The following is a 25,960-nucleotide window of genomic DNA, read 5'->3' on the forward strand; positions in this document are numbered from 1 at the left end:
TGTCAGAGCAAGAGAAGCTTTGGCCAGGGTTTTTTTACTACCTCTAACTGCTGATTATAGATCAGCACTGGCTTCATATACCAAGACAACAGAAACATTCTGTTGAAATGAAATTGTTGAAAGAAATGCACTTAGAAAGGCATCTGCATGACCTGCCACAGTACAACACTAAACAATGAAGTTTCTTTCTGGATTTTAATTAGCAAGACCATGGTTTCCATAGGGGGTTAGCAAAAACTTTAGAAGATCCATGTAAAAACCTGAAGTAAATACTGGCAGACGAAAATAACCATATGAAAGCTACTGGAACTGAAACTGAGTGATTATACAAGTTACAACTTAGAAAAATACTCTTTTTTAAAGAACAAGTATTATTTAGGATCTGTAGAAAGTTACATAAGCCTTCTTTGGGGAAGGAAGAAAGAACAGTTAAAATTAATTCTGAGTTAATCATTATGAATGAGGCCACTTTCCTGGTTTTGATCAAACAGATAAGAGAGGATTTTACTTGGGTTTTTCTCTCTCTAGTCTCTCAACAGGCGAAGCAGCTAGTCAGCTACAGAAGATCAGTGGTAATTGTTGTCCTGGATTTTGGGTCACTTTGCTGACATAGGGGACATATTTGACTTGTTTTGTCAGGTTCACCTACATCCTATATCCCTTTTGATATGCTGGGTCATCCTGCTGTTTTACTGCACCCTTTAAAGCCTCCTTTCTAATCCAACCCTAACATGATCTTTGGATTTGATCTTTGATTGATAGATCATATTTGAAATAATCTAGCCCGACTCCTGTTTGTTACAGCATCTTACTTTTAGTTACACTTATAATAGTTAATTTGTATGCCCCAGTAACTACAAAATACTTGCACTTATTTTGGGAACCATGAGTTTATTAGCAGCCAACGCTTAAGGCTGAGGTAAAAGAACAGACTCCCACCATTTATGACTTTATTCATCCCTGGCTTTCTCCACTGCTGAAGTATTTTGCCTCTTCACAACAAGGGCTACAGTGGAGATCCCCCAAGGACCCAGCAGTTCCACCACCCTTCACACCAGCTCTGCTCACTCTGGTAGTAGGGCCGGGCGCCATTTTCAGCACCCGAAAAACAGAGGCAGCTGCGGGTCCCACGAACAACTCCGGGGCCCCGGAGGAGGGCGGGACCCTCGGTGGAAGCGCCGCGGGCCTTTAACTCACCTCAGGGGCGGCGGCGGCGGCAGCCCCCGAGGCGGCCGAGCCCGCCGCAGGGCGGGCAACCGGCAAAGAAAAACTGCCACCCGCCGCAGCGCTGCCGGCTACGGGGGGCGCCCCTGCGCCGCGGCAGGGCCAGAAGGCGGGGAAAGGCCGCCGCACGGCCCCGCTGGGAAGCGGCCTCCGTCCCCTTCCGCCCCCCCTCCCCGCGGAACTACACCTCCCAGCGTGCCCTGCGCGGTTCCCGTGGCGACGGGGAGCCAGGCCCGGGCCCCGTGGAGCGATGCCCAAGGCCAGGTAACGGGGGGCCCTGCCCGGCCTCGGTGCGGGGAGTTCGCCCCCGCTGCCGTGTGGGGAAGGAGCCGGTGCCCGGGGAGGACAGCCTGGAGGAGGCAGGCAGGCAGGCGTAGAAGGGGCCGTGTCCCCGAAAGCGAGCGGGGCCGCGGGCAGGATGGGGGCACGCCTGGCCCTTGGAGCGAGGAGCCGGTTGCTCCTGTCAGGGACCCCACAGAAAAGGGGGAGGCCTAACCCACCACCCCTCAGGTGGCCACGGGGGAGCCTGAAAAGGGGAAGCCCTCGTTTCCCCGAGCAGTATCTTCCCCGGGACACCGAGGACAGGTTCGGAGCCCTCCCGAGTCCACTGACCCGTTGCCGGCTACTCCGGTGGCAGCGGCCGGGAGCTCCCCACTCCAGAGACTGCCAGCCTGAGCTGCAGGGTGCTGTGAAAAGCCGTAATTGTTAGAAAACCTTTTAAAGGTGTCTTAAACGTACTCAAAAGAAAACCTCCCGCCACACAGCTGGTATTTACTCAGTGTGTGCCACAAACGGCTGTTGTAGTTAGCTGAGGAATTTTACTTAACCTGGTTTTGTTAGAAGTATTTTGACAAGCAGAGGGCATGTGATATGAAACAATAATAATAACAGATAATAATAATAAACCGCAATACCCTTCATTTATCCATTTAGATATTTGCAGGAATTATGGCCTAGCGTCCATTGTTTTTCTCTAATGACCTTCTTTCTTTGTTTTTTCCAACTAGTGATACTTTATGGGATCTTGCTATAGCTGAAGTGGAGAAGAGAGAAAACCCTGATGACGATGGCAAGCGTGTGGAAGTTTGGGAAAAATCAATATTATTTATGGGAAACAAAAATGGGGTAATGCTAAATACTGTTCAATTCTGTGCTTTTCAAACATAGTTTGTGGCAGGGAAAATAGCTGATATTTTCAGATATTAAGGTCCACTTAATTCTTCTAAAGACAAAATATGTCATGTTCTGATTCTGCAGAGATTGGGCATTCCACAGAGTGTGGCCCAATGAGACTATTACAATTCAGAAGTTCAAGTTTATGGTTTGGAGAGTCAAAACTTCAACCATTGTTATCACTGATGTGCTAATTCTTTGAGGTTTGGCTTCATTAGTTTTTGTAAAAGTAACTGCCGTAAATAATTCTACTCTCTAATTGTTTGACATGTCAAGTTTCCCCTTGTAAAGGTTTAACTGGTAACAATTGAGTTTGAGTGTACTGATACCAGTTTTGTTGTAGATAGAGGCCTTGACATCCTGCTATGAATTGTGTCTGTATTATGTCAGACCTATTTGAACATGCCTTACCAGTGATTGCAAACTTATGATTCCTCAAGCCTTATTGTCCCATAAGTTTGGTCATTAGTAATTTCATATTTTTCTTCTGTTAGCATTCATTTGTAAAGTAAATAAGGAAATATTTGCCTTTTTGACCAAGTGAGTCATATTTTTAAGAATACAAGTTTTATTTTAGAAGGATTGGTATATGTGCAACCTCTTAATCAGCACTTTTATAATACCTTTTTAGAGAAAATACAGTGACTTTTCAGATTTACCTGAAATTCACTTTTTTTTGAGATGGGAAAGGACACCAGAGTAAACTGTAGAAGTGCTAACCCCTTCAGTGTGGTATGTTACTCAGTGTCTGAATTTGAACAGTGTAAAGACATTCTTTTATGTATGTTTATTTGTATTTTAAGCATTCTTTTTATTTCCATCTCATTGGTAATAATTAATTCCAGTGGAAACGAAACATTACATAAATGTATTATTATTAATTAAAAACTGTTAAGCAGTTTAACAGAGTTGGCCAAGTTGATCACCAATGTCTAATTTTAAGCCCACTATTCCTATTACTGTATTTGTCATCTCTATTAGTTTATAATTATAATAATGGTAGTGTAACTTGATTCTGACAGAAAGTTGGCTGTTAAGTTTCCACTATAAGGCTACAAACAAATACCTGAGTTTATGCTTTTCCAGTACTTTATTATTGGAATGTTAAGTGAGTGAGTTTCATTTAGTGATACAACTTTTATGCTTTAATGACAGTACACTAGGGTTCTTCTTTGTTTTTAATTTCCAGGGAAAGACCACTATTATACTGAGGTGTCTTGAGAGGTATGTCTTAAATTTTTAAAAGTAGTTTTCAACTGTGGATTAGAATTTTATATAAATAGTTATATTGTGGGATAATGCATAATAAATGTATACAGATGTTGTATTCTGTGACCAGTTGATCACTTACAGATAAACTTAACTTCCCTTCATTACTACCTGTCATCTGACCCCTTCAGTCCTTCTCCAGTATTAGACAGCTTAAATGGTCATCTATTCAGGTTGGTGCTGTTACTTCTGTCTTCAGCGAGTGAGATCTGTTGCCTTAAAGCGTCCTCTCTGTCCTGCTGTTTCTAAGCCAAATTCTGAACTGACTGATAAATATAATTTAATAACTGTAGAATTAGCTTGCTTTATTTAGAGGATCTTGACAAAATGAAGTTATTTTTCCTTGCATAGGGAAGAGATTTCAAAGCCAACATTAGCCTTGGAATATACTTTTGGAAGAAGGGCAAGGAGACACAATACAGTGAGTATTCAGAAAGTATAGTCTACCATATCTTTATATATATATACACACACACATAAAAATAATATGTGTTTTATTTTTATGTATAAGAACCTTAGTTTTTTTAGTTTATTGTTTGTGAAACAAAAAGGGGGGTTTAATATAATTTTATTTAAATTAGCTAGCTTAATTTTGTATTTTAATCTGTAATATGTTTTTACTTCTCACTAAAACACAGTAGATCAGAGACCAAAGTGTAACACAAAGCAATCAGATTAATTTATAAACACTACCTTGTTTGTTGTGTTTGAGTGCTTTTATTTTCCTATTGTAACATTGTATGCATGCTTTTAATATACAAAATGAGTAGAAACTGATGAACATACTTTACAACCAGTTTTGTGAGAGAAGCAGTCATCTTGGAGAATGTTAAATCATAATTAAATTTTTGGGTTACTTGTCCATATTGCAAAATTTTGCACTGCAGATTATGTTGACAGAAATATTGAACCCGTTCCCATCACAGCACAGCACAACACTGCCCAGCAGCAATAACTGTTGCTGCAGGTAATTGCTGTTTCTATTACTGAAGCAGGGAGTGGAAAATCTGACTCTGAAAGATAAAAATCACTTAAAACTTTTCCCAGAAACTAAATGCGAAGGTAGAGAGTTATTATTTTTCCAGTTGCAAACTTCTTAAAAAGCAGTAGTCTTGAGCTGCAATAAACAAAAAGAAAGGGAAGAGAACCTGATTTTTTTTATGTTTATCATTAATCATGCTTCCTGACTTTTTTACTTTACTGTAGTAATTTATCAAGACAGTCATAGGCATGCCAGGAGTCTTTTGTAAGTGGTGTATGGGATTTCTTGAACATGGGGAGTTTATTATTTGGTTTGTTTTTCAGAAAATATTAGTGTAATAATATATGTTCTTGTTCTGAGTCACTTGCATGAAAAGCCAGTTTATCAGATGAAGATCTTCTCTTGGTGTTGCATGGAGGCACACATTTCTAACATAAAGAAACTCTTTCACAGCCTAAAGATGTAGCTCATTTTTGGGAACTAGGTGGTGGAACCTCATTACTGGAACTAATTCGAATACCAATCAGTAGCAACAACATAAGGTAAGTGATTAATATTAGAATTCCAAAGTTAATTTCAGCTTTCCTTCAAATGTAAGTAAATCTCTAGACCTTTTAATGTGGAAAACTCTTTCAAAATGTAAGATAGAACATTTATGATTTTTTCTAAAAATTCTTGTAATACCACTGATACTTTGCTTTGACCTTTCTTTTCATGGTTCTCTCCTAATAAGCCAAGGTCTTAGCAATCTCCAACAACAAGAGAAAATGATAACATGAAGGAAATAGGTTGGTCTTAAGTAGATAGAACAAGAAATACAGAAAAAGAGAAGACATAGTATCTTTATGCTCAGTGAAAGAGCAGAGAAAGCAACCTGGGGGCATACAAAAAATAAAATCTTGCTTCCTACTTCTGTATGCAAATGCAGATGCTGTCTCTCTGAAGGGCAGTATTTTAGGGTGAAAAGCAAGGCAAAAAATTGTGACCAAAAAAATCTCTGGATTTTTGGGAAGTGAAGTGACCATCTGATAAGAAGATCGTTACAAGAGAGATGATATTTCTGAGAGGCACTAAAACTATTGAAATTATTTGAAGACAAAAGGAAACAGGAATTCGGAGAGAATTCAGAGAATGTAGTGAGATAAATCCGTAAAAGTGATGGAGTAGCATAGGAAGAAGAAACGAGAAGGTGATGGGGGGGTGCATTTAATGTTTTTTCTGGTTAGGAAAGATGGATTTGAAAGCGGAAGGAGACAAATGGATCAAAAGATAAATTTTGTATTATGATGCACTGCTTTATTTCTTTGGTAGTGAGTTTTAACTTCTGTGAAAAAAAAAATAAAAAAGGAGGTATACAGTTTTTATCATGTACATTTGCTGCTGTTTTGACTATTGAGATAATGCCATTATTTAGTGAGAGACTAAGACAGAAGGAATAAAAAAAACCACTTTTGGCATGTGAAGCTTTTTGTTTCTAGAAGAGTTTGGGTGGGGGGCAGAAATCTACTATCATTTTTCAACTGTTGTCTAAATGAACTTAACTAACCTGTACCTCCATCAGTCTTTTCTTCTCTTTTTACTGATAAGGAATCTTCTGATGTGGATGGTCTTAAGATTCTTTAATGGGTAGCAACATTGTTCTGTAAGACCGCTTCTGTTCATAAGGCAGTATTTTAACATGGTAGTCAAAAATTCTACCATTTCAGCTTAAGTGCTTTTCACTGGTTTTCTCATCTGACTGTAGTCAAGCATTTTGCTTATTTAAAAGTTCCATGAACTATATCTAGTTTCACCAAGAGACTTTTCACCAGATTTTTTTCCCCACAGGATTTTAAAGTGAAATTGGACATTCACTTTGCTTTGTAGTCTTTCTAATACCACTCTGGTCTGGAATCCCCTTTTTCAAGTCAGGATGGAATGTGAAGGGATGATTGCATCCATTCAAATGGCTGCATTTGCAGTGTTCTTCTTTACAGTTGCACTTTAATGGAGTTAGAGTTTGGGGAGGCAGGGTTTTGGAAGGAGAGGAGTTTATATTAAAGCATTTCTCGTCATAATTCACCTTTAAAAGCCTGGTAATTGCTAAGTATGTCTTGAGTACTCTGACTTCTTCCGTTTATCTTTCACAAGACTTTCTCATACACCCATTTGAGGTTCCAGCTAACTGGTGCAGTCCATGGCACAGAATATTGCCTGTAACCAGTTTTTTCCATTTCATATTACAAAAGAATAATGGAAGTATAGAACTTTCTAATACATTAATGGTTAAGAAAGATCCTAACCATTTGCTAACATTGCTTCATCTAGGATTGTAGAGTTATGAGATGGCAGTGATACATGACAGTAGAACTGCCCAGTCATACAGGAAGAAGGAGCTAAATGGTCTCAGGATATTTGCATACTTTACTGCTTTGAAACAAAGTCTCCAGAAACAAAGTTTGATATATAGTCCCCCCAAAACCTCTGATGGAAAGTTGCTAAAGTAATAGTTCTGAACAAGAGACAAGGGAAAGGTTTCTTCAGAACTCAGAGTATCCTTAAAAGCCATCTTCCTTTGCTGTCACATTTAATTCTATCTTAGCATTTGTATTTTCACACTTGTTGCTTTTGGCATTTGTATTACAGGTGTGGTTGTATATGAAAATGTTGATTGTCTCATGCACTAAAGATTTGACCAAATAATGCCTTTTTAATAGGTCATTTGCTGTAGTTCTTGTATTGGATCTGTCCAAACCTAACGAGCTCTGGACTACTATGGAGAAACTTCTGCAGGTCACCAGGAACCACGTGAACAAAATTTTAACCAAACTAGAAAAGACAAATCCTGAAGTAGCTACTGAAATTAAACAGAGGATGTGGAACAATCTTCAGAGGGATCATCCAGTAAGTTACTTCTAATATTTTCTCCAGATGTCACAGGCCTTTATACAGTTAAAGATAATGCTTTTGAAAATCATAAACAACTCTTTTGGATTTTTATGCATGACTGAAAATCCATTTGATGTAGATGAACCTGTTCACTGGAAAATTATAGCAATTTAATAAAAATTCAATAAGAGCAGAAACAAGGAAAGAAGGTTTCTTATATCTTTTTGTTAGATATCTAATGTGATTGTTATGGCATGTTACACCAATCAAAAGAAATAGTTTTAGAGTAGCAGTTTGCTTCCTCCCCCCCCATCTTTTTAAAATGAAGATGAAAACTAGAATGTACAAAAGTCATCTAGCAAGAGACTAGCTGAAGGTACAAATTTAAGCAAAGAATATAGTTATAACAGCCATCAACATGACTATATACTTTGCATTTATTTAAATGTCTATCACAAACTCAATGCCTTTTGATAATCTGACAACTAATTAAATTATAAAGTTTCAGAAATGTTAACATCAGTCCTTTAAACATAATTGCTAACTAAATCTCTGGAAAAGCTAAACTAGATTATGCGCAATAGAAATGAAAAGTCATTGTGCATTAAACCTCTGCAAATGTTGTGTGTATATAATGCATAAATAAGTATTCAACAATTCAAAGACTTGGCACATAAATCTAGTTACTGTAACTTCTATTAAATGCTGCAATACAGCAAATGCTTATATAGCTCAAAAATTTAAAAGTAACTTAAAATTTATGAGAAAGCAACATATGCAACACTCAGTAAATTTAGAGTATAGGGTTTGAGATCTGCTGGATTATGATTTTGTTTTTTACTTTTAGAGAAGGTAATTCACAAAAGAAAATGCCTACAAGCACACTCGGCAATAAATCATGACCACAGTGTCAAGTTTACATATAGGGGCTTACATATTGGAAAACTACAAGCTTTTTTCAATAAGTAAAAAGAATAGAATTCTCTTCTGAATTGTTAAGAAGAGAAGACTTGTTGTACTTGCCCTGTAGGGAACACAATTGTACCTTCTAAACTAGAATTTCTATTCAGTCTTCATTATCAAAAACAGAAAGGATGCAAACAAAAATGTATGTTACTCCTTGGTTCTCTTTTTACTTTCATCATTTTTCAAGAAAAAATTATGTCAATTTTGAGGGAGAAAATACTATCTTTTGTAGTCAAAATAAATGACAATTTACTCAGAATTTTATTTGCCTTTGTATCACTAAACATACTTTTGTGATAAACAGGAATTGATGAGGTTCTTAGAGCGTTTTTTTTAAGGATTGGACATATTCCATTGGCCTGGATAAAGAATTATTGGCTGTGATGATAAAGCATTAGTATATCAATTGCAGACCTTGTTTAACAAAGGCTGGATGCACCTAAAGTAGTCCATAGTCGAAAATTAATTCCATAGTCAAAAGACAAATAGGATTCAGCATGCCATTTTAATGTTCCTGATGTTATCCTGAATTAATTTTTTCTTAGTTAAGAAACTAAAACTGATTTTTTTTTCCACTTCTATATACCATACACCCAACTTTAAGTTATGATAATTTTGCTCAGAGCTTTTGCCTTGACAGTGTATGAGTGAATCCATTATTTTTCCTCTCAAAGTAGAGGATTTTCAGAATGTGCAGCTCCTTGCTAATATACTGACTGTCATTTAACCTGTATGTGAAATAACTGGTTTTAGAAGGGAACAGTTACATCAACCTCTGCTACAACACATCTCTTTTCCACTCTGCTGCAAGCAAAGCAGCTTGACTAAATGCTTGCGTGAACACAAGGGGATTGTCTCATTTCATATGGACTACAGGAGAACCTTCCAGATAACTTGAGAATTATTGTAATCTACTTATTAAAACTTTTATTGGAAGTTAGCTATTTAACGGTTAAATCTACACCCACGGAGCTGTTTTTGTCCATTGGTATTGATTTGCATTTTCATGGTTGTTAGGGGACATTTCCTCTTTCTGCTGATATCAAACACTTGAAAATCACGTTAAATCTTTTTTAAGAGTTTGGAAAATGTGATGTGAGGAGGACAAACATGTGACACAAGCAAATCATTCAGCTTAATTTTCTTGAGCATTTGTCTGTATTACTTTGGGTATGATGCAAGGATGGGAAATGTGTCAAAAAGCCAGTTCTACTAATTCAATCTGGCAGTTCTGTGAATATATGAGGTTTTTCCTCTCTTCTCTTCCCATCTAATGTTGGAGCTGGAGTATGTAGTGTAAGAGCCCTTTTATGCCAGTAAGTGTTCTGACTACCCAGAGGGATTATTTCCTGACCATTTATGAAGAAAATGAGAAAATTGTAAAATATGGTATGGATATTGCATTAAAGTTTATTCATCTAACTTAAGGTTTTGAAAAAATAGAGCTTGTCTTCTGTGAATTAATTTTAACCCCTTTCAGGTGTTTTAACAGTTGGAATCTGCTACAGTTTGTTTATACTGCTTAACTGTCATATATCTGTTTAATAGGATTATGAGTTAGTTGACCCTTTTCCAATACCCTTGGTGATAATTGGAAGCAAATATGATATTTTTCATGTAAGTAATAATTAATTTTTTTAAATAATTAAAAGATTCCTGGTAAAGATTCTATATACTAAAATCTTGGTAATATAGTAGTAATCATTTGAAGAAAAGTACAGCCAGTCAGCCGTCTACCACAAAAAAAATCTTTCCATCCAACAGCATTATGGAAGGCATACTGTTATTCCTTCACAAAACACTCTCAAACTGATGATTTTTGAGATGTACTTGGAAAATGTTGAGATACAAGTTGCTGCAGACCAAAGAGGGAAGCAAGAAAACATCATGTTGATGACTTTCTTTTATAATGAGAGAAATTCAGCTCCATGTGTTCCTTCTGACAGGAGCTGCAAGTTTATGGCAGTGAAAGAGGGGCATCTCTCAAGTCAGCTGGTCAGATTTTTTGGTAGTTGTGGCAGCATGAACAGTCAACTATCATATCAATCTGGAACTTGTTTTTTAAGTACCAAACTTTTTAGAGACAAGTGAGTAATTGCGTCTTTTAGAGGGGAGAGGAAAGAAATGTCAGAGTACTGCTGGATTCTGTCCCAGGACGTTAAAAATCCAAACAAATGCATACTCAATTTATAAGCGGCACTTGATCATGAGAAACTAGAACAGTATGTTTGGTTTTTAGCTGCCATGCTGACAGCCTGTGCTTCTCTGGGTGACTACATAGTGCATTGATAGTTGGCTGACTCTTTGAGTTACTTAATTCTTTATTAATAAGGTACTGTCCCTTCTGTCACACTGAGGCTTTATGCTGAGCCATGACCTCTTTAAAAATCAGTGACTTTCATGTAATAAGCAAAGGATAACAGCCTAATTCCTTTGGGGTCTATGGACAGACTCCTGCAGGCTTCATTGGGACCAGGTTTTCACCCACTTTATTCAGAGAAGGCCGTCTGTATGATCTTATATTAAAGAAACATTGATGAAATGGTATTTTTATGCTTCTTTCAAATCTTGCAAGTGTTACAATTTAGAGAGCATATACCCAAAGGTTTACTGAAAGTTAACGATTTTCACAAATAGAAAAAAATCCTTATTCTTCTAGTAGGCAGTATTTCTACTTCTAAAAATCTAAACCAAAATGAAACAAATTAATTGAAATTGAATACACATTCCCAATTAAGGAACTTTTTCTGGACTAACATACTGCCTGAATTAGGCTCCCTCTGTAAAAAAGAAACAAAGGGAAATTGTGACATTTCTTTTCAGAGTAGGCTGTTACTGATTCTGTCTTAAGATATAATTATGCTGACAGCTGAAAGCCTCATATATTGTAGCCTAAGTGCATTGCAGTTTACACAAAAAATGAAAAGTTCTAGCTGTAATATTTTGGTTTTTGTTTCTTATGTATATGTTCCAATATCAACTTTTTCAGGAGTTTGACTCTGAAATGAGGAAAATAATAAGCAAGACACTTCGATTTGTTTCACATTATTATGGAGCATCATTAGTGGTGTGTATATTCACTTTCTAACTAAGGATAGAGAAGATAAGCAATATTTGTGTTACAAAAAAAAATTTAAAAAATAGAAATGTAAAACTCCTAGAGAAAACAGGATTTGATTGGTTTTACAGTAGCTTTCTTCATGGGCTAATCTGTCAAACAGGTTACAGGTATTGGCAGGAGATGAATGGATATACCTTGTGAACAAACTACATAATTCCCAGTATCAGCAAAAACTAAATAAAAATAGTTATCTCTTAGGCAACTCAGTTCCCATATTGAGTTTACTGCACGTCTGGCAAAATTTTTTTGGTACAAGAAAAGAGGATGGGCAAAACTGATCACCCTAGATAGAATTAGAGAACTGGCCTTTTTGGTAGAAGCACAAACTTACATCTAGTGACCTGGCTTTGGCAGATTTAAAAACTTAGAACCAAGGGCTCATCTTCACAGCAATTAAGCATACCAGATTATCACACTTAGAGTGTGGAAGAGTAAAGGCAGGAATTTTTTTACAGTAATGAGTAGGAACTGCCAACCACGAGGACAATGAAGTATTTATGTGGCTATATAAATTGATTTGGGGTTTGGCAGATCACCTTCTGAGTAAAGGCAGAAACATGCATGCTCAAGTTCACAATCCAAAAAAGCTGCCTCTTGGGCTCTCTCTACATCAGAAGATGGTTCCAATTGTATCAACCATCATTTATGTAATAAATAATATTTAATAGTGGCTTATTTTGATTACCAGACAATTTATGTTTGCTTTAAATTGTCATAATCACAGTGTGTCCATTTGTATCCATGTAAAATTGTACAGCTTTTGTACTTTGACACGATTTCATCTTTTGTTAACTGAGAATACAACTGTCTTAATTTAATTTTTTTTAAGTATTTAAGCATTATTGTCATTAAAAATTAAAAACTAGGAGCCTAAAACTTTGGCTGCTTAATCCTGATTCCCATTGAAATGAGTGGGAGAAACTTGCATTTCCCGCAGTAGGGGGTCTGACTTCTTTCTCAAAGACGTGAATCTGGATATAGAATATAGGATACCGAAGACAGGAATAAGCATGCTGTTTGAGAAGGTACTCTGGGAGCTGCTTTCTGATAAATCTGTACCAGTTCTGCCACTTTCAAGCTGCTTTTGTGATGTGTGAACAATTTTATAGTTATTCATTACATTTCTAAATGTTTATGGTATTCTGGATAATTTTTAATGTAGTCGAAAATCTTAATAAGTCATTAGTCTTAGGCAAAAGATTTGTGTCTCAATGTGCATACTTCAAAAGTTTTGAATTAATATTTTAAAATTTATTCTTTAATCTTTATGCTGTTTTTCATTTAATCTTTCTTGATCTATATATTCAGTGACAAGTACATTCATGTTTTGGAAAGGGAGGGTGAGATTTTTATTCTAGTAAATTCAGTGAACACATACCAAATTTATTGAAGTCAGGAATTAGCCAGGCTCTATCTGAAATCCTTTATGTGGATGACATAATGTAATATTTCTGTGATGGAAGATCATAATGTATATTTTGTTTTCTGATTCATTTAGTTTACCAGTAAATCTGAGGCTCTCCTGCTGAAAGCCCGTGTTCTTATTAATCATTTGGCATTTGGCTATGATAAAAGGTAACGTAATTATTGTCTAACTATTAAATATCTTGCCCAGAGTCTAAAAGTACCTAATAAAAATATTCTAATCACCAAAACATTTTTTTTTCTTAAATGTGATCTCTGAAAGATTCCTGTTCATGGACTTTGACTCCTGTGTCTCAGCTGCCTATCTCTGCACAGGACAGTGATAACTCCTTGGTTTTGATTCCAAAACTGATGGATTAGAAACATGGTTACCACTAGTATTGAGTAGATTTTTATTTGCATTTATTTGTAGGCAAAGCCCAGTAAGAGTCTAGTCTTTGCTAGAATAATGTAATTTTTCATTGATTGCTAAATGCTCACTTGATACATTTTCTTTTTTTCTGTTTAGCAAGTCTGTATCGGTGGATCACAGCAAACCTCTATTTATACCAGCAGGCCTGGATTCACTGAGCCAAATAGGTTAGGTCATTTCCTGTTCATTTTGTTTGTTGCTTAATTGTTTTTGAAAACGAGAAAAAAAATTTAAGCAAATAAAAAAAAAAAATTATAGCACATCAGCAGCAGTTTTAACAGATTATTGAGGGAAATGGCTTAGAAAGTTTAAAATTATCATTCAGTATTTATGTTATTGAGAATTACTTGTGCAGGTTTGTCAGACAGTTTAATAAAGTATTGGGACTACTTCAAATAGTAAAGTACCAACAAGCTTAAATCTGAAAGAAAATATAATGTACAGTACCACTCAGCTCATTTCATGGTAGGAGATCAATGTTTTTTCAAACTTGTGGCAGCTTGTCACTGTAGAAGATAAAATATTAAATTAGATAGATCATTATCCAAAATGATTTGATAATTTATGTTGTTATGACAACATACTTGTATCACTTTGTGCTATGCTGTAATCCTTAGGACCACCACCTGCCTCCGATAGCGATATCGGAAAGATGCGTGCAAACACACCTTTGGAACTGTGGAAAAAAGTATTTGAGAAAACATTTCCTCCCAAGGTCAGTGTTTACATGTCTGCTGCACAGCTTCTTTTCACACAGAATAGTAGTAATATCACTACTAATTTTTTTCTTTCAAGCCTGGCGACTGGAATTTCAGTCTCACTTAGCAGTTTGTTTCTTCTAACCTTTTTAATTCATAAATTTTTAAAAGATACAGATTTGTATGTAGTAGTGCTTTGATCATTAGCTTCTACATCTCCAGTCACCTTCCTAGATTTAGTAATAATGGAAGTACTGATGTAACCCTCTGTTTTTTTCCAAAGTTATACCATTGCCTTTCATTATATTGAGACACAAGCTATACTCGGTGTTTTTGGAGTTTTATAAGGTCACATCCCCTAATATCTAAACCAAATGACAATGATGTTCCAAGAAGAGAGCTCTTCCTGGCTGCAGCAAGCTGCTGGTCCTTGTTCTCCTAGAGCATGAGGCTTTGAATGAGGCAAGTGTGTTAGAGTACCTTGCCAAAATCCGTCATTTTGCTCTGGGAAGTGTTTGGATTTGCAAGGTAGTTGGAATCCCTTGGCGCCTATGTAGTGATAAATCTTGCACATATTTCAGAAGTTTCTGGTCCCAAGAGGCAAACCCCCAAATACTTCTTTTCAGTAAAAGTAATTGCTGTTGTTAGGAAATCAAAATTCTTTTCTATTTGACCTGAGCAAATACAGGCTGCTGCTTTCTCCTTGTGTACTAGACTGTATCACAGTTCTCTAACCCTGTCCATTTCCTGCTCTACAGCTTACCTGGGCAGGCAAGGAGGTCAATCAGGGCTGTGAAACTGTCTCTCAAATTATGGTGCACAAACTGCGCTTTTTCTAATTTTCAGTCTATGGATCTCCATCCTTGGTGAGAAGGAATCTGAATTTATTCTTTCCCGCTCACTTGACTGCTACATATCAAAGCCTGCAAATTATTTCAGGTGGTTTGTGACCAGAATAAATTATCACTAAGATGCCGTTCTCAGTACAGTATGCCCCAACATGATAAATACTAAACTTTACTTTTCAGAAACTATACAGAGCTGTTATTTTTCATGTTAATTTTCCTCATAGCCTTTTTAGAACACAATAAACAAACATTCCCCCCCCACCCCCAATAACTGCTGTACTCCTCCTGAAGCAGCTGGAGAAATGAATGTATTTCTCATCTTGCAAGCTCCATCAGTGTTCTAAGGTATCAGTCTAAAGAAGATTTAAAGATTTTCCAAGTAGATTCTCAGTCTTCTGTTTTGGTTCCAAAATATGCTTTAAACTTTAAAGCTATTTTTATGCATTGTAAATTTCTTTTTCCATCACCTCATCTAATAGTGAGTCTAATTCTGCTTTATTTTATTCTATCATTTGTATGATTGCCTTCTTGCTACTTTCTGTTTGTTATGAGTAAGGAGAAAACTGCAGGACAACATTTTAAAAAAAGTTCTTTATTTGATAGTGTTTCTTTCTATTAGTGTATTTGCTTCTTTGGAAGTAAAGTTATAGTTCCTTCAACGTTAGTAAATGAAAATTCAGGTATTTGGCAAAAAGATAGTAATCAATTTCTCAGCTATCGAAGTAACGCTTCTGGTAACCAGAACTGAATTCTAGCAAGAGTAACCTTAACTATGCCCAAATGTCATGGGCCAGAAAGGATATTTTCATTTTGAGGAGAGAATAATAAACAACTACCAAATGAGAATATTTTCTTTCCTTTAAGATCTAACTGCATTATTACTTTCTGATCATTTTACCAATGTTAAGATTTGGGGGTTTTAATCTAATCTGTGTCCTATAGCACAGAATTCTTCTATAAATGCAAGATTTTAATACATTTGTATTAAAAGCAAATACTTCCATTAGATCTGCAGCATGGCATTTTCTTGTTAAAAGAACAGAAGATAAAATGTATACTTGGGGTTTTGTCATTTCTTCTTTTAGAGTTTCTGTGATTTACAAGATACCAAGAACCCTGCACAGGATTTACAATACGTCGAGTATGAAGTCGATATCATGAGAGCTCAGAAAAACCAGGTGTGTGGTAGTTCTCCAACTGTGGTTCACAGTCAGGTATTCCGGAACAACCAGCATTGCTGAATTAATTGTAGAATACGCTCATAGTTTTGCCTTTAAATAACTTCAACTTCCGTTTTCAGCCTAGGAGTTGGTTGGGTTTTTTTTCCATTGGTACACTTCTAGCCAGTAGAGCATTGTTAGATCTCAAAGTTTTGGCTCTGTGGTTTCTTTAGAAATGAATAATCCAAATTTTCCCTTTCTTTTCCAGAATTATTCACTAAAATAATACTGAAGCAAAGCTGTGAAGCTTTCTTGGCAGTAATTTTTTCACTTCTGCATCCTGTACTCTCATTTGGGTGTTGGCTAGCAGAAAGTCTAGGAAGTGGTATCAAGGTTTGGGGTGGGGGCTGTTTACTTCTTATATTTTTGTCTTTCTACTTCAAAACTATTTAAACTGGAAAGGTACTGAGATGATAATATTTCTGACTTGAGTTTGCAGGCTATGTACTTTTTATCTTAGAGTGAACAGAGTTATTCCACAGAGTGATATTTGGCTTACCCCTGAATTCCAGGAAAGACCTTTAGTGGGGAAAGGGCCTTTTATTTTTTCTTACTAATTTTGAAGTGTTTCTGCATTTCCCTACGCTTGTGGTGAATTAATTTTACAGAAAAAAAATCTATGGCAAACTAGATGAAGTTCAGAACATTGCCTTATAGATATCAGTGTATAACATCACGTGAGTAGAAATACTGTATACAGTCTTCATTGATATCATAGGTATGGGTCTGTTAATATCAATCCAAGATTTGTGTATTTTTCTGTGTTTGGAAGAATCATTACATACTGAGTCTGGAAACTCTATTTCGTATAGATTCATCTGTTTCACACACACAGAAAATTGTTTGCTAGAATGACTGAGAAATGTTCCACTCTATTCTCACAGCTTATATGTATGTGAGCTATTTGTACACCGTTTAATTTCTTTGTGGACCAAGTTACTGTGGTTAAAGGAGGTTTTTCTAAGAGTGCTTTAAGATGATGGATTGTACCAATCTAGATCTCACATGCTTTTACAGACCCCCACTCTTAAGATGAAAGGGAGTTTTATTGAATCGCACTGCAGTTCATCTCAACTAACCCTAAAATACCATAGCAAATTTCATCTTTTTGCATGCTTGTAAAAGAAAGCCAAAGGATTAGATTATTACTGCTGTCTCTGTCAAGTTTTTGTAGAGTTTAGTTGGATTGCATAAGGCAGTAAACCCATAGTTACCTGATCCAAAGAAATACATTAATAATGTAAAAGAATAAAGCAATTTCAAGAATCCCCTGCAGTCTTTGAACTTGCATGTTACCTGTAATATCCTGTTGATGTAGGCATCAGTTCTGAATTTTGGTTACATCAAGAGCAGTCTTAGAAATCATTAAAATTTGTAAAGCACATTGCTTTTGGAATTTATAATGTAATCTCATACCCAGTGTATCTATATATCTCAAAATAACTGTATGGTGTACTAGGTTTGTTATTTTTAGATAATACTTATGTCTTGCAAAAGAAGATACTGGTATGTGTTGATTAAATCATACAAGAAATTATTAATTTTTTGGTTTTAAACAAAAGAGACAGGCTTTTAGAATCTTAATCAGTTCAAGGGCATTGCAAACCAGTAGCTTCTTTCAGTTGGACTACTACAAGTAATTTGAGCATTAAAGAGAAAATTACTTTCGTTATCTAGAGCTATTTCCTAAACTTCTCTATCATGAAGTTCAATTTTTACAAGATTATTTGCACATTATTAAAATGTTTTATACTTCAAGACTTTCATTCAATTTTGAATGCACCAAGATAGCAATATACATCTAAAAGAAAAGAATTCTGTAGTTGCAGTGATTCTTGAAGTGTCTTTGGATTTCCCAGTTATACAAAAAGTGGCACAAAAATCCTGTTTTTAAAGGAAGATTTTAAATGCATTGTAAGTCTAACATTCTTTATAGAGCTCATGATATCTATTGCTTAGGAGGAACAGTATATTAAGATGTTCAATATGCAACATGTTGCTAATGGGACATAATGCAAAATGAAAGTTTCGTATGACAACAGCATATATTTTAAAATCACTGAAGTGCATGTTACTATTTCCCTTGGTTACTTTCAGTTAATTAATATGCCACTTTGGACTCTAGGTGATAACCAGTTTGCTTTTTTATCTCAAAGATAAGCTTTAAAGGCAAAACAGACACAAAAACATAGCAACTGAAACAAAATACAGCCCCTGTCACTGAGTCTGATAGAAGAACTAGCATACCTGACTGACTCAGTCTTCGTCAGAACTGCTCAATAAAACTGTAATAGATTATAGATAACTGGCAAGCTATTAAATCAATTCCAACTTTGTAACCTTGATTAAAGGGTTTCTCTGCAGCTAGGGTTTGTACACTCTAGCAGAGTAAAAGGTTAAATTCTCAAGTATAAAATTAGAAAACAGTTTTTAAAAAAAGTACAGAAACAAGAAAGTAACTGGCTTACTCCCATGTACTGTCAGCTAGTATTTACGAGATGCTTTTTTGGCTGTAGAAGTTAAGACTCCAGCTCATCAGCATTCTGCCACAAAAGTGTTTTCTTTTAGACCATATAATTTTGCCTCCTTAACATTTTCAGAGTTAACTATGAGATGTACCACTCTATTTCTAGACCTTTTTGCTCTGGAAAGCTGTCTGAGGCTACCTTTTCCTCACTGTACCTTTGTTCAAGAGCACATCTCTCTTTCTCAACTATGTCTTTTCTGAATTCTTTTCCTAGTTCTTACCCTACAGACATACACTGTGTAGGTTTATATCAGATAGTGCTCTTGCAATTGTTTACTGCTTTTTCATTCTCTGGAGTTAAGCTCTGAGAGAGAGAATACAGCACCAGGGGACCTTTTTGGAATTTATGTTTTTAATGTATATCTTAACTAGCAGATTCTCTCCAGGAATTACTGGAATTTTGTGCTCTTTGCAGGGCTTTCAAGATTGAAGAAAAACATTCGTTTTGCATATTTATTAGGCCTTAAACGTGAAGCTTGCTGTTAACTCTTCATACAGTCCATGTATAACATAAACAACATGGCAAACTTGTCATCAATTTCTCCATTCTCTGCTAGCTTTTTGACTTGTGATGCTTTAAGGTCAACTTAATTTCATTTTAGGTACACACATAACTTGAATAAGAGTGAGATCTTTTAAAACAATATTGTTGATAGAGCTGCACATATGCCACCTGCATCTGTGAGCACCTATGAGTGCATGAAAGTCTTGTTCCTTAGTTCCTTCTAAGTGTTTGTGACAGTGAGACGGCACATGGGGGTGTCTTCTCTGTTTCCTTTAGAAATGCTCTCTACCACAGAGGCAAGTACTCTAAGATGTCTTCTCAGAGGTTTTTGTTTGTTTCAGGTCTTAGCTATCATGTTATGCTTTGTACTGCTAATACTTAAAATAGGTCTTGGACCTTTTTCATCTGGACATTTGACTGCAGCTTCATTCATTGAAGCAAATGATGAAGCTAACCTTGAGCTCAAAGAATTGGTTAGCCTCCCAGTCAGGTCCTTAGGAAGTCAGTGTCACACAATGCCAAAGTCCACAATTACTTGGTCCTTGTTACACAGAAGTATTTCTTTAGGGCTTGGTGCCAGTTTTAAGGGAAGCCTAATGCCATAAAGTATACTAAAAAAAAAAAAAAAAAAGTAGATGCCTGGTGTAGTTTGGTGTCAGCTAACAAGAAGTAATGGAAGCAGATCTCAATGAACAGGGCTGTAACTGTTAAGACTTTAGCAAGTCATGAACAGAAGAAGGGAAAGTTCTATAAGATCTCGCAAGGAAGCATAGTCCTATTTCCCCTAAATTAGGAGTAACCTAATTAACCATGTCACTCACAACTAAAAGTCAATTCAGTGTCAGATCCACAGCTGTCTGTTTGAGGTGGGGACTGTGTTGGCCAACAGAAAGAGCCATATTTTTTTCAGCATACTTTGCTGACGTGACCATATTGCAGAACTTCAGGAGACAATTTCAATCTCATTCAACAAAAGAGAAGATTACATGTTGTGCAACAAACCTCCTTGGTCAGATCAGTGTTACTGGGCAGAGAAGTACAACAGGCACCTTAACATGGGTAGCAGAGCAGTAGCATCTTTCTCCAGAGGGGGAGAGGTGCTAGTCTTCATATTGAGGAGAAAAAGTTATTTAGGATGTTTACTCAGCTGCCAAGAATAAGCTTTCTTGTTTTCACAAGAAAGCGTGTCCAAATGGGTACAAAAGATTTATTTTATGTTTTTTTTAAACCAACTTAAAGAGCGTTATTAGAGCACTGTTATTAAATCTCCTACTGAAGTTTAAGTAAGTGCTTAAGATTTTTAATCCTTGCTTCAGTACTTGGTTATTTTCACCACATTCCAGATTGAGGGCACTTTCAGTAAGAGACTGCATGAAAAATAAAGTTAAAAGTCATATCAGTCCCTCAGAACTGAGGAAATGAAACAATTAAGGCTTTTCCTACAATCTTAATTTTTCCTCCTTGTTTGTAGACATTATAGTATTGTCTTTAATTACATGATCATATACTATTTTGCTGATGTCTCAATTCAATTGTTCAGTATTTCTTTTCATCATCCTTATTCTTTGTGTACCTTATTTCTCAACCTGCCATTCAGACACTTCAATGAACACAAAAGTATTAATTTTTTTTCACTGAGAATGTGTGGTACTGTTATCTTCTCTGAGTGCCTCACAAACATCAGTTAAGTCTTTCTTCCCAATCCCTTTATGAGATTAGGTGTGATCTGCTCCATTTGACAGATGAAGAATTTATAGAAACACAGAAATACAGAAGCATTAAGGTTAAAAAAAAAATTAAAATCTGCTTTATACTAGTGTTGAGACATCTAGGACAAGTTGCTAGCACTAATAATGTTTACATTGAAAGTATATTTAAATTGCAGGAGTTAATTCTTTGTAAATCTGATCTGTGCCTCATACACTTGGTACAAAGGAAGCATAATGCTAGTGTGAACATTTGGCATACTTTGAGATACATTCTTTCATAGGATCTTCCTTCAGTTTGGGGAGAGGATCTCTTAGCTGATTGTATAGTTATAGTATATTCCAGGAGTCTGCTTATGTTTGTAGTATAGGACTTTATGAGCAGGAAGGTACACTTTTTCAAAAGGTTCTCTGGACTGATCTTTAAACTGCATTTGAGAGGTTTTTCCATTACATTTCTGACTGATGGGGATTTATTTTACTCTGTTTTGCATGAAAACTAAAGAAGTGTACTTTCCTGACAGCATTTTTTCTCCTGAATCACTGAATCTGTTAAAGATTATTTTTTATAAATATCCTTCCATTTCATCCCTTTTTCTTTCTTTCATTCCTCATTGTTTAAATGCTAGTCTTACCTAGATATGTCTCCAAAACAAATATTTATCTTTTTGTTCTGTACTTCTGTATGTAGTGGAATAGCTATACAGTTTTAATGTATACTGTGGTTTTAGATACTTTGCATTTCTGTATTGTTTTGAATTGCCTTTACACTGAATTGCCTTCTAGCTAGCTAAAATTACAGCAAAATAAATTCTGCTAAATTATTTGCCTCTTTCTTGAAACAGTTTAGTCAGATGACAAATCTGTAAGGCTAATTATTTAGGCAATACCTGTAGACACGACCTCCAGACAGCATTGTCATTATATGTAAAACTTCATTGTCTAATTTTACCCTTTCCTGTAGCCTTTGAGATAGATAGATAGTTGTTAGAATTGAAATTATTTACTTAGCATAAACCAGGTTACATGTGCTCCCTAAACCATCACAGTATTCTTTCTATTCCTAACTGTTGGCATGTTTCCAACAGTTCAGTATGTTCCAAGATCATAATTACTTTATATTAATAATGAGGGAGTGAAAATACTGAGTAAAGACTGGCTTAGAGAGAGAACAGTTCAGAAGTACTAGAGCTGTATTTAATAATGCAACTTACTAGATTTAGACTAGACACAATATGTTCTGTGTCAGCCATCTATGAGTTACTCAACTGTAAAACTAGACTCCTGCAAGTATCATAAAGGATATGCACTAATTAAAAATCCTCTTCCTGCTCATAAATCTGTGGTGCTTTCTGAAAATTTTGCACTGCTAACAAAGTTGCTGAAGTTATTTCCTGAGAGAGAGAAAATCCCATTTATTATCTCCATACAATTTTTAGGTGATTGTTTCTTTGTTGCTCTGCCCTTTATTTTCTTCTTCCTCCCTCTGTGCTCCAGATTGAGAATTAGTACTTCTATTAAATTCACCTGGTGTGAATTTTGTTATTTTTGTCAGTTCTGGTATCTGTATACCTACAGTGAAACCTCCCTTACTTTGTCAAGTCCATTCTATTAAAAATCAGAATATCAATCATATAAAGCACATGCCCACTTTTAAAGGTCTTTGCTACATTTATACTAATCACTGGTTTATGTCCACTTCTTTTCCTGATCTAAGTAAGGTATGATGACTTTTTTTGTATTGCAAGCAGGTCTAACAGTACCTCATTAGAGTATCATATTCCTGCAAATACACTGGAAGCCTTCATATTCTTAAATGAATGAAAAGCAATCTTAGTGCTTTCTAAATTAATTTTTGCTGAAAAAATCTTCAGAAATAATTTCTGACAGTATGCACCACTACATAAAATTTGGAAGATGAAATTGTTATTTGGTAACATTGCTAGAACCTTTTATTATAGGCTTCAAAATTCCCAGTAGCACTTTAGACTGAAATGAGGTAATTTGTCTACCTTGGTAGTACTCAGCTGATGTCAAGTATAGCACAATGTAGACTGCTTCATCTTTCATACCTAATTAGCTTTATGTATACCTCCAAAACTTGAGCCTCTGTTTGCTTTTAATAATCCAATTACTATCTAGAAGATGCATAATTTTAACTACCACATTGGGCTTGCATTTTATTTTTACACAGAGATGCTAACTTTTCAATCTACTAAACAGTAGCACCTGAAAGAATATTTTAACTACTAATTGAAAACCAAAACAAAACAGAAGTAAAGGCATGGCATCATTGTCTGTCATGAGTAATACACTTCCTGAAAAACCTCAAACAATGATGAATAACATTTCCACAAATATCCAGTACTATGGATTGAATAGATATGGTATGACAATTTCCTAAACATCCATTACATTCCTCTAAAATATATTTCTGCTTACTGCTTTCTGGACAAGCCTGTGTTCTGCAGGGGTTTCTGAGGTCCACTGGTAGCTCTCTAAGTTATCACACTGGTGACATATAAACTTACAGAAGTTCATTTCAGTTCTGCTCTTAAAAAAAAAAAAAAAGGTAGGCTTTGTTCTTTTGTTCTTCTAGTTTCTTTTCTGTAATCTTAAGGAACTACCGATCCATTTTGCTTCTTGAAAGGCTCTGACTTCATGTGTGTGAAACAGTAGTTTCTGTTGGATAATTCCGGTTTCTGTTTTTAAAACACATGTAGTGTTACATTTCTGCATGTTCATAGGGAGCCTGGTTTCTCAAACTGAATGTCTAAGACAAAATTTCTTCTTCCCTAGAAAGTATCTAGGTATAAATAAATAAATAAAATCCAGCTCCCTATATGAGAACAAATGTGACAAAATTTATAGCACTTTTAGTATAATTTTGTTAAAGATAAAAATATATATAGTACATTTTTTCTACAGTGAAAAATGTTTGTACATGCTTTAAAATTTCAAGTGGCTAATGTATGTATCTTATAACTTTTAGTCATGAGGAGATTAGATTAATATGTATGTATGTTTCTGTTTTAGGAACTTGAACAATACAAAAGAAATGCCTCTAAATCCTGGAAGGAAATGGATTTGGACTCTGATTGATGACCTGCTATAGGTGTCTTCAGTTTAACATTTACAAAATTACTTTAATCATTTTAACATTACACTAGCAATTTAATCTGATGCAGTAGAAAACATACAATATGAAACTACAAAATTAGTATTTATTAAGCATTCCTGTTATTATTTTTAATAAAAAGAGCTGTTTATTCATTCAGTTCAAATTTAACTGTATCTTAGTACTGACATAAGAGTTTTAAAAAGTGGTGAGAAAGGAATTCCAGGTTGGTCAGAGATGGATTTGAATATGAAGACTGGCATTAGTCAGTTCTACCTATTTTATAATACATTATCATCTGGTTTATTTTCGAATGCTTCTGCCCTAAACATGTATTTAAATACAAACAAGTTTTCACACCCAAAATATGAAACTGCATAGTAAAGTGTGCTAGGCATCTTTTCCTAGTTCTTTGCATATATAATTCAAAAAGCAAAGCTTAAGAATATATTTGCGTCATTGTTTGATGTATTTCAATAGGACAGGTCCACAAAAACTGGCAGAATAAAGTGGAATTAAAACCACATTTGACCTGAACTCAGAAGTTTGCTTTATCTCTGTTTCAGTATCATAGAGTTAATATGGGAATTATTTCTTGCAATATATAATGTTGTAATAACTTTGCACAAAATTTAGAAGACAGACATTTCTGTCAAATATTCAAATGCTAGGAAGTCAGTCTAATCAATTTGACAGATACTTGGTTAATGGTAGAAGTATAATTGATTCACATTCAGCCTAGGCTGGTGAAATGCTAGCCTAAACTAGGTATAGGTTTTTGTCCATGGACACCTCACTAGTATGAGATGTACTGTTTTGAAAATAGGCAAGACAAGATCTAGATTAAAGCCAGAGGTGTCTTTTGAGAGCTAAGACTTGTCAGAGAGTCAATGTCTGAACAGTCACTTGGCAGACCAGAGCATAAGAATGTTCCCTGGTGAGCAACCCTACATGCACATAAAAATGGGAAAGACAAACTAATGTGGTATCTTTCAAGCTCTTTAAAGTTATGTGTTATTTTAAACGTATTTGTTCACCAAATGTTTTTCTGATATAACATTTTTATCTCAGAATATTATACATAAAGATATTACAAAAAAATGTTGGCCTCGCACTTAAGTGAAGAACTTGCATTAACTCAAGGATTTCAAATTCTTCGTTACAAAGTGCATAATTTCAAAACTATCAAATTAAACTAATTATATTATTATGGAATTTCAAGATACAAATGTACTTACTTTTTTGAAGAAATCTCTAGCTATGCCTCTGTAATAAATTTCTTCACTGAATACGAAAAAGTTACAAAATTTAGGAATTCTATGTCTGTTAGGCCTTCAATTTTGAGAGGTAGTTATATTTATTAAATGGATAAATTAGTCTCTTTGGGATGTTAGTAAGCCCATGAGAATAACTTCCAAAGATGCAAACTACATTGCTTCTAAGAACTGGCAAACAACTAGTTAAATTGACATTTTATTAAGAAACAAAAAATTTATTCTAGTAATTCCCAAACTGCTTCCAAAACAAGGTTTAGAACTTGGTAATGAAAAGAAGGAAGAGATATAAATAACATAACTGTCTTCTCTGATTTACCATCATTTACAAGACTAAAACATGTTAGGCAACTTTTATATTGCTTAACAATCCTGTACTTATTGGTTGTGATTTCTTGGTTCTGTCTTTATTTACACATATTTGGTTTTTTTCCCTTTCTACAAATCCCCCAAATAGTATTAAAACAAAGCACAGAAGTTAAAATACAATTCTAGAAACAAGATTTACTAGCAATTGTACCCCTCTGCTTATTGGTAATGGTTAAAAACCAAAATACTGGGGAAAAAATTAGAGCGCCATTGCTACATTGTTAAACATTGACAGCAATAGCTTTAAAACATGTA

General features: G+C 35.4%; 1 protein-coding gene across 3 annotated transcripts; it reads left to right on the forward strand.

Annotated features, from left to right (window-relative positions):
- The first annotated feature begins 1,358 nt into the window (after positions 1-1,358).
- DYNC2LI1 (dynein cytoplasmic 2 light intermediate chain 1) lies at positions 1,359-25,891 on the forward strand. 3 transcript variants are annotated; one of them, XM_075042818.1, is made up of 13 exons: positions 1,359-1,488; positions 2,232-2,349; positions 3,587-3,621; positions 4,018-4,087; positions 5,102-5,190; positions 7,345-7,531; positions 10,031-10,099; positions 11,472-11,549; positions 13,102-13,178; positions 13,537-13,607; positions 14,058-14,155; positions 16,072-16,164; positions 23,981-25,891. In XM_075042818.1, the coding sequence occupies exons 1-13, from the start codon at positions 1,475-1,477 to the stop codon at positions 24,044-24,046; spliced, it is 1,065 nt and encodes a 354-aa protein (XP_074898919.1). In that variant the 5' UTR covers positions 1,359-1,474; the 3' UTR covers positions 24,047-25,891. The 3 variants fall into 3 exon arrangements, with proteins under 3 accessions (XP_074898919.1, XP_074898920.1, XP_074898921.1); XM_075042819.1 differs by lacking the exon at positions 11,472-11,549; XM_075042820.1 differs by lacking the exons at positions 10,031-10,099; positions 11,472-11,549.
- The last annotated feature ends 69 nt before the right edge of the window (positions 25,892-25,960 follow it).

Source organism: Buteo buteo, chromosome 12 (genome assembly GCF_964188355.1).
Source record: "Buteo buteo chromosome 12, bButBut1.hap1.1, whole genome shotgun sequence".
NCBI lineage: Eukaryota > Metazoa > Chordata > Aves > Accipitriformes > Accipitridae > Buteo > Buteo buteo.

Coding starts and splice junctions, on each gene's coding strand:
- DYNC2LI1 (XM_075042818.1), top strand. Junction 3,622..4,017: donor ATACTGAGGTGTCTTGAGAG/GTATGTCTTAAA, acceptor TTCCTTGCATAG/GGAAGAGATTTCAAAGCCAA. Junction 11,550..13,101: donor ATTATGGAGCATCATTAGTG/GTGTGTATATTC, acceptor TGATTCATTTAG/TTTACCAGTAAATCTGAGGC.